The 12,214-nt window shown below is 49.5% G+C and overlaps 1 protein-coding gene across 1 annotated transcript in view; it reads left to right on the top strand.

Moving 5' to 3' along the window:
* Nucleotides 1-8,468, top strand: part of LOC119953594 (A disintegrin and metalloproteinase with thrombospondin motifs 6-like) — a 167,282-nt gene extending 158,814 nt beyond the window's left edge. The window contains exon 25 of the mRNA XM_038778003.1: nt 7,078-8,468. Coding sequence (XP_038633931.1) covers nt 7,078-7,187 — 110 coding nt within the window. The 3' untranslated portion in view covers nt 7,188-8,468. The remainder of the gene's footprint in view (nt 1-7,077) is intronic.
* The last annotated feature ends 3,746 nt before the right edge of the window (nt 8,469-12,214 follow it).

Below are 12,214 nucleotides of genomic sequence, written 5' to 3'. Positions count from 1 at the left end.
GTTTTTTCTCGAACGGTTGACTTTTCTGAATATTTTGAAGGTTTCGAGTTGTTGGGTGTTTCTGTATATTTGTACTGTTGAAATCTCTATTGTGGGTCGTTGGCCTCTTATGGGGTGATTTCTCCCGTTTCCAATTTCCCTTAGTTATTTACCCCTCCTACCCTTTTTCTTTGGGTGCTTGGGGGGGTTTTTTGGTTCTTTTTTTTCTTTTCGGGTTATGGTTATCTGCGGTTATTTATACTGCTTGATGGAGGGTGATGGTTGGGCACGCGGTTAGTTGAGAGTTAGTTAATTATTTTGTTATTTAAGTATGTAGTTAAGTATTTATGTATTTAGTTGCCATTGGGTATTTGTATTTATATCGTTAAGTTGGGGAGACGGGACGGGGGGGAGCGGGTTGATTATGCGGGTCTTTCTCGGGGGTTTTAAGGGGATCTTTCACGGGCGCAGATGGGGTGAACCGGGAGGAGTCGGAATGTGGCAGGAGCAGCCGGGTCAGCGGAGACCAGCTGACTCTCGGGAGTACGATGTGGGGTACATCGCGGCTAGGAGGGGTCCTAGCCGGGGGGGGGGGGGGGGGGGGGGGGGAAGGGGGGGGGGACTGGGGGGGGACACCGGGTTGCTGCTAGAAAGACCAGGGACGAGAAGGGGAGAGCCGGGGGGGGTGGGGGGGGGGGGGGCCATCGCTATGGGAAGCGGGTCAGAAAAGAAGGGATGACCCGGGGCGAGCAAGGGACAAGACATGGCTAATCGACAGGGAGTAGGGACGGGTCGCTCTGCGACCCGATTGATCACGTGGAACGTAAGGGGGCTGAATGGGCCGGTCAAAAGATCAAGGGTCTTCTCACACCTGAAGGGACTGAAGGCTGATGTAGCAATGCTGCAGGAGACTCATTTGAGGGTAGCAGATCAGGTCCGCCTGAGAAGGGGGTGGGTGGGACAGGTGTTCCACTCAGGCTTGGATATCAAGAACCGGGGGGTGGCGATTTTGGTGGGAAAGAGAGTGTCGTTTGTGGCGGCAGAGGTGGTGGCAGACAAGGAGGGCAGGTACGTGATGGTGAGGGGTAGGCTGCAGGGAGAGAGTGTGGTACTGGTAAATGTGTATGCCCCGAACTGGGACGACGCGGGTTTTATGAGGCGCCTGCTGGGCCTCATCCCGGGACTGGAGGCAGGGGGCCTGATCATGGGAGGGGACTTTAATACGGTGTTAGACCCTGGGCTGGATAGATCGAGTTCCAGGACGAATAGGAGGCCGGCAGCGGCAGAGGTGTTAAGGGGGTTCATGGAGCAGATGGGAGGGGTAGACCCATGGAGATTTGGTAGGCCTAGGGCGAGGGAGTATTCTTTTTTCTCCCACGTCCACAGAGTGTACTCTAGGATCGATTTTTTCGTATTGAACAGGGGGCTGATGCCGAGAGTGCAGGACACGGAGTACTCGGCCATTGCGATATCGGACCATGCACCACATTGGGTGGACGTGGACATGGGGGAGGCGCGGGACCAACGCCCGTTGTGGCGCCTGGATGTAGGGCTGTTGGCGGACGAAGAGGTGTGCAGAAGGGTGAGAACGGGCATTGAGAACTATCTGGGTACGAATGACACAGGTGAGGTGCAGGTGGGGACGGTCTGGGAGGCCTTGAAAGCAGTGATTAGAGGAGAGCTGATCTCCATAAGGGCACACAGAGAGAGGAAGGAGAGGCAGGAAAGGGAGAGGCTGGTGGGGGAGCTCCTAGAAGTAGATAGGAAATATGCGGCGGCGCCAGAGGAGGGGCTATTAAGGGAGCGGCGTAGCTTGCAGGCCAGGTTCGACCTACTGACCACTAGGAAGGCGGAAATGCAGTGGAGAAGGGCGCAGGGTGCGGCGTATGAGTACGGGGAAAAGGCGAGCAGGATGCTGGCACACCAGCTTCGTAAGCGAGATGCAGCCAGAGAGATTGGGGGAGTGAGAGAGAGGGGTGGGGATGTAGTGCAGAAGGGGCAAGAGGTGAATAGGGTCTTTAGGGACTTCTATAGGGAATTGTATAGGTCTGAACCGCCGAAGAGGAGAGGGGGAATGAAGAACTTTCTCGACAAATTGGGGTTCCCAAAGGTACAGGAGGAGCTGGTGGAAGGGTTGGGGGCGCCGATAGAGCTGCAGGAGCTAATTAAAGGGATAGGCCAGATGCAGGCGGGGAAGGCGCCGGGGCCGGATGGGTTCCCGGTGGAGTTTTACAGGAAATTTGTGGACTTGGTGGGTCCAGTGCTGGTGCGAGCCTTCAATGAGGCGCGCGAGGGGGGGGTTCTGCCTCCAACAATGTCGCAGGCCCTGATCTCCTTGATTTTGAAGCGGGACAAGGACCCGGTCCAGTGCGGGTCCTACAGGCCTATCTCCCTCTTAAATGTAGATGCCAAGCTGTTAGCAAAGGTCCTGGCAACCAGGATAGAGGACTGTGTGCCAGGGGTAGTCCATGAAGACCAGACGGGGTTCGTGAAGGGACGCCAACTTAACACAAATGTTCGGAGATTGTTAAATGTGATTATGATGCCAGCAGTGGAAGGGGAGGCGGAGATAGTGGTAGCGCTGGACGCGGAGAAGGCATTTGACAGGGTGGAGTGGGAATACTTGTGGGAGACGTTGGAAAGGTTTGGGTTTGGGGAGGGATTTATCAAGTGGGTAAAACTGCTCTATTCAGCTCCGATGGCAAGTGTGGTAACAAACGGGAGGAGGTCAGAATATTTTGGGCTCCATCGAGGTACTAGGCAGGGATGTCCCCTATCTCCCTTACTCTTTGCATTAGCGATTGAGCCGTTGGCGATGGCACTGAGGGGTTCAGGGGGGTGGAGAGGACTGACAAGGGGAGGGGAGGAACATCGGGTCTCGCTCTATGCGGATGATTTGTTGTTGTATGTGGCAGACCCGGAGGGGGGAATGCCGGAGGTAATGGGGATACTAGCGGAGTTCGGGGATTTTTCGGGATATAAATTAAATCTGGGGAAAAGTGAGGTCTTTGTAATACACCCGGGAGACCAAGGGGAGGGAATTGGGAGGCTCCCCTTCAAAAGAGCAGTTAAAAGTTTTAGGTATTTGGGGGTGCAGGTGGCAAAGAACTGGGGGACCCTACACAAGTTGAACTTTTCCAGACTGGTGGAGCAGATGGAGGAGGAGTTTAAGAGGTGGGACATGGTGCCGCTGTCGCTAGCAGGGAGGGTGCAGTCAGTTAAAATGACGGTCCTCCCGAGGTTCTTGTTTTTGTTCCAGTGTCTGCCCATCTTCCTCCCCAGGGCCTTTTTCAAGAAGGTAACGAGTAGTATCATGGGGTATGTGTGGGCACATGGTACCCCGAGAGTTAGAAGGGTCTTTTTGGAGCGGAGTAGGGATAGTGGAGGGCTGGCGTTACCCAACCTTTCCGGATATTACTGGGCGGCAAATACATCGATGGTACGAAAGTGGATGATGGAAGGGGAGGGGGCAGCCTGGAAGCGCATGGAGAGGGCGTCCTGCGGCAACATAAGCTTAGGGGCACTGGTAACGGCACCATGGCCGCTCCCTCCCACGAGGTATACCACGAGCCCGGTGGTGGCGGCCACCCTCAAGATCTGGGGGCAGTGGAGGCGACACAGGGGGGAAGTGGGAGGTCTGATAGGGGCACCACTAAGAGGGAACCACAGATTTGCGCCGGGAAACACAGGAGGGGGATTCCAGAGCTGGCAGAGGGCGGGTATTAGACAACTGAGGGACTTGTTTATAGAGGGGAGGTTTGCGAGCCTGGGAGAGCTGGAGGAGAAATTTGGGCTCCCCCCGGGGAACACGTTCAGGTACCTCCAAGTGAAGGCATTTGCCAGACGACAGGTAGCGGGGTTCCCCGCGCTCCCCGACAGGGGGGTGAGTGAGAGGGTGCTATCAGGGGTCTGGGTCGGGGAGGGGAAGATCTCGGACATCTATAAGATTATGCAGGAGGTGGAGGAGGTACCAGTAGAGGAGCTGAAAGATAAGTGGGAGTTAGAGCTGGGGGAACAGATAGAGGACGGGACATGGGCAGACGCCCTGGAGAGGGTTAACTCGTCGTCGTCATGTGCGCGACTAAGTCTCATTCAATTTAAGGTACTGCATAGAGCCCACATGACGGGGACAAGGATGAGTCGGTTTTTTCGGGGGTGAAGACAGGTGTATTAGATGTTCGGGAAGCCCTGCGAATCATGCACATATGTTTTGGGCATGTCCGGCACTGGAGGAGTTCTGGAAGGGGGTGGCAGGGACGGTGTCGAGAGTGGTGGGGTCCAGGGTCAAGCCAGGATGGGGACTTGCGATCTTCGGGGTTGGGGTGGAACCGGGGGTACAGGAGGCGAGGGAGGCTGGAATATTAGCCTTTGCGTCCTTGGTGGCTCGGAGGAGGATCCTGATTCAGTGGAGGGACGAAAGGCCTCCGAGTGTTAACACCTGGTTAAACGACATGGCAAACTTCATCCAATTGGAAAGGATCAAATTCGCCCTGAGAGGGTCGGTGCAGGGGTTTTCCAGGCGATGGCAACCCTTCCTAGACCTCTTGGATCAGAGATAGAAACTGAGGCCATGACAGCAGCAACCCGGGAGGGGAGGGGAGGGCGGGAGGGGGGGAGGGGGGGGGGGGGGGGAGGGGGGAAAACGACGAAGGAAGTACGGTAGCGGCGGTGGCACGGGCAAGGCCTGCCCGAGGACGCTGCTAGAAATGATAAGTTGGTCTGACTGTCGGTTCGCCGGCGGGGGGGGGGGGGGGGGGGGGAGGGGGGGATGCGCGGGTAGGGGGGGGGGGGGGATTCTTTTTCTTTTTCTTGTTAAGTAGGGGGGTTTGACTTTGTTTTGTTATAATTTAAATGTAAATGTAGGGGGGGTTAAAATGTTTGTATTTTGAAAAATTCAATAAAAATTATTTTAAAAAAAAAAGAAGAGTGAGGGCGAACTTGATTGAAGTATATAAAGTCCTGAATGATCTTGACAAGGTGGGCGTTGAAAGGTTGTTTCCTCTTGTGGGTAAGTATAAAACTGGGGGGGCACTGTTTTAAAATTAGGGCAGAGATACGGAGACATTTTTTCTCTCCAGGCGTTGTGCCACTTTGGAACACTCTGCCACAGAAGACCGTGGAGGCGGAGTCACTGAATATTTTTAAGGCGGAGGTAGATAGATTCTGGTTTGGCAAGGGAATTAAAGGTTATCGGGGTGAATGGGAATGTGGAATTTGAAACACAAACAGGTCAGCCATGATCTTATTGAATGGCAGAGCAGGCTTTCGGGGCTGAATGGCCTACTTGTGCTCCTACTTCGTTTGTTCGTGCGTTCGTAAGATCTCATCATGGAACACCAAAAGAACCCAACATGGTACTCAGTGGTTCCACCATAACACAGCAACGTTGCCCTGAAAGAAGGTGTTGGTCATGCAGAGTTCATTCAGGGCACAAAGCTCAAGAAGGTCTTGTCCAACATAGTAGATCATGTCCACCCAAAGGCAACTGAGTTATGAAGGCCCAGAATCACTGTCTGCCCCAACATGAACATTGAAGTCATCCAGGATGAATAGCCTCTTCGGAATGATCCTCCGAACATCAGCTAGGGAGTTACAGAAATGCACTTTTCCTGAGACAATGGCAAACAGAGTTGGTGCATCGGGGCCTATGGTGCTGACTGAGCCTCCATCAGATGAGAGCCATGAGGAAATGAGGTGCTCCAAGTTTGTTACTGGTGAATCAATTGATGGTGTCGGGTGGATATTGAATGCAATGCCTACACCATATTCGTGCTGGTCTTCTGTGCTCTTTTCCTGCCATTAAACGGTGTAATTAGCCTCACAAAGAGAGCCTGTGTCAGCAAATCCAGCTTCTTACAGAGTGGCAATGTCGACACCAAGCTTGTGTAGTTCACGACCGTCTTACGTACACTCCCTGTGGAATGTGAGCCGGACCCTGTAGTCCTCACATTCCAGCTTCCAAGCCGAAAGCTTATCTTTCCTTGTTTGCTGCATTGCCGAGGCATTGTTTCAGGAGGTGCAGACTTGCCTAGCGTCTGTACCCACTCCTCAACTTTGTAGGCTAGTATCCAGAGGAAAGACAAAACCTATCCACCTGGGACATAGTGGGTTGCAGGGGTTACCAGACATTTCTGACTTGAGAGAAGCACCAACTGCCTAATTGGACCTCCCCTCCAGGTTTTCTATTGGGTTTACTCCTCAGCCATTAATGCAAGATGTTCATTTTTGTTAATGTTGAAAGGCACCGACCGGCAGGGCCAAAATCACAATAGATGCCTGGCCCCTCTCACAGCGGCCAGCCCCCCCACCCCCAGTGCATGCCGAGGAAACCCAGCTTAGCCACAAATTCCCTTTGATAGAATCCCCAGCTCAGCCAAATAAATTAAGTTAAAGTAAACCCACTAGCCCACACCTCAAGATGAAACCACCTCAATAAGCCCATAGCATAGCACTAAAACCCCTCAAAAGAGCAAAGAACTAACTCCTCCCCACAACAGGCACTCACATATCGATTATCACATATCACATATCAACTCACATATCACATTCAATATCGACCTTCCCTCCTAACTCACAGCGCAGGTTCAATTCCCGTACCGGCCTCCCCGAACAGGCGCCGGAATGTGGCGACTAGGGGCTTTTCACAGTAACTTCATTGAAGCCTAATTGTGACAATAAGCGATTATTATTATTATTATTATTAACTAAGGCTTCACAAGATAAAAATAACCCTCCAGTAATGCCTCAATAAACCTCGCACCAAAGCTCTAAATCTGACAAAATAAAATCCACCACACCAGTAAACCTACCAAACAAATTCCTCCCACAGCAATCAATTCTCAACAAACAAAAACCCTCAACACAACATCTCGAAAAGCAATTTTCAAGAAAAGGTTTTGATGAAATGAATGTTGTTGCGTAAAGTCAAATCTCTAAAAATGTTGACAAAGTTTTGGTAAATGGTGGATGCAGCAATTGCTCCATTAACGAAAGCATAAGAGCAATAATAGAATCTTCCCTCTGCTTTTTTCTCAACGTTGTTGGTCAAAGAATGTCTTGCAGCAAAGAGCTTGATTGTGGTTTGGTTTCCTCCCACAGAATGCAGGGATGTGAAGAAAGTGGCTTACTGCCCACTGGTGCTAAAATTTAAATTCTGCAGTCGCCCCTATTTCAGACAGATGTGTTGTAAAACCTGCCAAGGACATTGATCTTCAAGAACAGCTTCAAATGAGCACAATGTTTTAAAGGAGCCGGACTGCAATGTGGACCAAATGTTGATACGTCACGTCCATTAAAAGGAAAGGAGACAGGAGGGGATTTTTGTTTAAAAAAACGATGTTAACCAGCTAATTAACGTGAGCCATTCGAGCTCCACTTATAACGTGGCAAGTCTGACCTACAACAGTCATCTCATTGATTTGTCTTAAAACAATCAACAGTGACCATGATTTATATACGTTGCTGAATTCATGGATCTATCATTTGAGTCAACCTTAAACATCAAATATTGGCTGTAGACAGCCCTACAATACATTATTAATGCTCAAAACTACAAGCAATGCTATTGTCCAGTTCTTTTTGTGAAATTGTAGGGTTTTGTTTAAACAGTTCCATCATCCCAACAAGAGCTGATTCCCCAGTATCATGGATGACAGCATAGTTATATGATGAAAGTGCTGCTTCGCTGTTAACTTGCTCACAGAAAGAATATTTAACAAATTTTGTAACAGTGTATCAATAATGGATTTTGTGAAGGGTATGAATGATCTCCATTCTTAATCCATAGGTGTGCCAAGTGCTGCAAGGATTTGCCCAAAAAAAAGCTACAGCGTTATAACCCCCCAGTGAGCCTTGGGTGCTGTCCATTTGCTTTCTGTACTTTTGATGTTTTCTCGTATCTCCACCAGTGAATTAAGCTGACTTTTCAATACTGGACTGTTTAATCTAGACGGTGGTTATTTTTATTCTGGGTTGCACTGCAGAAACAGTCATAAATAAAACCATTTAATAGAACGAGTACAATGTAAATCAATATTAATACACTGCCGGATAATGACTGTGAAGTCCAAGCTGCTCACTGATTGTTCCGGTTCTTAATTTTTGTCGCTCAGATTGCCATGTGTTTATGGAAATTTAAATCTAAAGTTTCCAATTTGCAAATTAATTTCACGTGTCTTACCGAATCGCCAAATGGTAGTCTTTTAGGGATTGACCTCAGAAAGATTATGCTGTGGTCGCAAAAAAACACTTCACAGCCAGCCAGCTGCAGTCATTGTAGAGCCTCCTGTCTTGGCCAATGTTGACACTTGTGTCAACATTTGTGGCAACACTGAAATTAAAATGGATGAATGGTTGAACTGGTGTTTGCCTCAACAATGATACTCAGAAGATTGCTCCCTGCAAAATTGCACGTCACAACATTTTTAGCACAAATCGATAACTGCGTTGCCATATTGCATTGTGACATGATAGAACCATTAAGCAATCTTTAAGGTTATGTCATAGCTCGCCTGAAAAAAAAATGTGTTACGATATTTAATTGAAAATAGTGTACTTTTTGACCTGAGTAGCTACCGCTGCTTGGCTCAACTTGATATGTCTGTTGGTGACATGAAAGAAATATTTATTCCATCTCCCACTGAAAATTGCAGTATCAGCAACGTATGCTAATCTGTGATCTCTGGCCCTGTCAAAACAGAATCCACCCATTGTTCAGATGTAATTGGTGTATTCTTCATTCCAAAGTGCCTGGCTGTATATGTAAACGTTCCTGATGGTTGACCAAAGATAGAGTATGACTGGGCCTCGACACGTCGTTCCATCTGTCTTTGTTCAGGGTTAAATTTGTCGGTGAATTGCCACCGTAATTTTTCCAGGATCTCCATCGTGAGAGGTATTAGGGGAGGCATCCGTCTCCGGCAACCCACTTAACTTCCAACAGAATTACAATGTCTTCTTTAGGAATCAACACGACCATCAATGCCCACGGCTCTGGACAGCTGCATACCAGGCAGCTCCTGAATTTCTCCAGCTTTGTGCCCTGTCTCGCTTGTCTGACATGTTGGCACACAGACCATGTTTACCTGATATACAAACCACTTGTCCAAGAACAGCAATTGCAAACCTAGCAGTAGTTTCCCAGTTTGATATTTCCATGTGGAATGTAAAGGAGCTGATGTTTGCCTTCATTTGTTGAGGAATCCATTTATCGTCTGATTATAGATCAAAGATTTCACTCTGACACTCCTACCTTTGGAGCAACTGTGATAGGGGCCATTTCCATGCTGGTGAGTTCAATTTGTTTTTCCCCATATGGTGCTGCAGGTTCAGTGCTGAAATGGTTAGGCTATGCCAACTTAGACCACCAATGGACCACCTTAATATATTTCCATCACCTTCTGAAACGGTCGTACTTCATTGCCCCCGCTTCATTTTTGTTTCTGAGATGTAGGCTTCGTTGGAAAGAGCTGGGGTGCTCTTGAGAATGGTTCCCCCCTTCTTGAACCACTGCATAAGGTGCTCTCACAATGCCGCTAAGTAGCCAGTTCCAGGATTTTGACCCAGTGACAATGAAGGAACGATATTGTACATCCAGGTCAGGACGGCTGATGATCTGGAGAGGACTTGAGAATTCGGAGGTGTCGGTGTTCCCATACACCTGTTGCTGTTGTACCTCAAAAGTGACAGTGGTCACAGGTTTGCAAGTCTGCTGCCAAAGAGGTCTTAAAAAGTTGCAATCCTGTGGATATTAATGGAGGTGGTAGCTGTTTACGACAGTGGTCAGTCAACCGCGTTGTTGTTATCCAACAGAATGTTCCAGCAGGTACACTGATACAGACAAATAGAGAGTGTACACCCACCTTCCAGATTGCACCTTGTAGTTAGTGGAGAGACCTTAGTGAGTCAAGAAGTGAACCACTCGCTGAAGAATGCCAAATTATCTGACCTGTTTAGCCGTTAAAATATTTGTGATTGGATCCGATTAATTTTTGTCATTGAACATGATGGGAGGTGACTAGGCTTTTTCTTTCTGCTGGTACAATCTTTCTAGATTCCTGATTGGTTGATTGTTTTTCATAAGATACTACTTGGGGAGAACTTGACCCCCATGCATGTTAATCGGCGGTCAGGCATCACCACCCTTACACTGTGGGCTTTGGTCACTGCCTCAGGTACTGTGTAGCTGAGTTGTCCCTGCAGCTAGTATTACTGTCTTCACTTGCAATATTTGCTGACTTCAAGTCACCACTCCCTTCTGCAACAGTTGTTCCTCATTCAAACCATTTCCTGGCAGACAGCAAGCAGCGTGAACATTGGAACTCCTGACCATGGCCGATTGTTCAGTCAGGATTCAATCAGGGATACATTAGCTGAACTGGAAAGATCAAAATTCTGCCCTTAAGGCACTAGTTATTCTGCATCCATTATTTTTCAACCAGTGTTATGCTTCACAGAGTATTATGCAATCCTTCAGGGCGCACGTTTATTAAATCTGGGCATTGAAGAGCCATCATCTTCTTTGCATCAAATATCATTGCCCACCCTATACGATGCATGGAATTGTGTTCAGTCTTCCTGATTGGAATTCAACCAGTTCCAAGATCTCAGATAGTCTTGACGCTGTATTTCATGATACATTCCTTGGATCCCTGGAAGGATGCATACTGGCTTATTTTTTTCTCTCTCTGACTGACCCATGAAATGGTTTCCTATTCAGGCACCTGTAGCGTGGCCATTCCTCTGGTTTTATACTAGACAGTCCAGTTTTTAGCTGGACCCACTGGCCGGCACCAGGGGGCTTTATGTCGGGTGTTTTGTGCCTCCGTGAAGCACCAGAAGGGCACTGTGTTTGTTCTTTTCCCCATCTGCAGCAGCCTCAAACCAACTGAGGTACAGAAAACAGGTTCACATCCCCCACCCTATCTCACTCACTTGCAATGTGGCCATTTCCATCCCAAACCAGGGTGGATCTCCATATGCGATGATGTCGTCCCCCAGCATCACAGCGGTTTCCAGCATCAGTGGTCTCCGAAAGTGGCCATCCTCCTAACCTGCAACCCAACAATTGAGAGTTTTCAAAGTAATCTGTTCATTTTCCTTAAAAGTCAGAGGATCGGACACTTCCGATCTGAGGGCAGCACCGTAGCACAAGTGGATAGCACTGTGGCTTCACAGCGCCAGGGTCCCAGGTTTGATTCGCCGCTGGGTCACTGCCTGTGCGGAGTCTGCACGTTCTCCCCGTGTCTGCGTGGGTTTCCTCCGGGTACTCCGGTTTCCTCCTACAGTCCAAAGACGTGCAGGTTAGGTGGACTGGCCATGCTAAATTGTCCTTAGTGTCCAAAAAGGTGAGGAGGTGTTATTGGGTTACGGGATAGGGTGAAAGTGAGGGCTTAAGTGGGTCGGTGCAGACTCGATGGGCCGAAGGGGCTCCTTCTGCACTGTATATTTTATGTTCCGGTCAAATCCTTAAATCATTAGACCACTGGGATCTACTTCCAGAAATCAATCCCTCAACATTAATTGAAATGGATTCTTAGAATTGGTTGTATTTTGCCTCGAGCAAACTTTCATCAATCTTCATTCCCTCTGATTAATTGTAAGTAATTTAACTGTTTCTTATGTTGATGCTTGCATGCATCGGGCATTAAATCAAAAGAGGTTTTACAGTTTCATAAACTGAATGTAAGAAATAGGAACTTATGGGGCAGGCTTCTCTCAGCGCCAGCGTGGTTGGCATGGCGACGGTCGGGGGCCGCTCTACGCGGCCAGCCCGCCGATTCTCAGCCCGGGATTGAGCAGCCGTCGTAAAAACACTGAGTCCCACCGGCGCCGTCCACACCTGCTCTCAGCCAGTGGGTCCTCGGCGTGGAAAGGATCGGGGCGGGGGGGGGTTTCCAACCCTGGGGGGGCCTCCGATGTGGCCTGGCCTGCGATCGGGGTCCACGGATCGGTGGGCCGGCTTCTCTGGCTGGGGGCCTCCTTTCCTCAGGGCGGGCGCATTGAAGGAAGCCACTGCGCATGCGCACGTTGGCGCAGGTGCCACTGCACATGCGCAGATCCCGCGGCGCCCAGTTCGTGCCGGGATCAGCAGCTGGTGTGGCGTGAACCACTCCAGTGCCGTGCTGGCCTCTTTTGTGGGTCAGAATTAGTCGTCGGGTCGGCCCGTTCATGCCGGCGTAAAATGTGACAGCGTGGACACTCTGCCGTGGGATTAGAGAATCCCACCATGGCTCCT

This window comes from Scyliorhinus canicula, chromosome 18 (assembly GCF_902713615.1).
Source record: "Scyliorhinus canicula chromosome 18, sScyCan1.1, whole genome shotgun sequence".
NCBI classification, from domain to species: Eukaryota; Metazoa; Chordata; class Chondrichthyes; order Carcharhiniformes; family Scyliorhinidae; genus Scyliorhinus; species Scyliorhinus canicula.
This window is presented reverse-complemented; position numbering and strand designations above follow the sequence as displayed.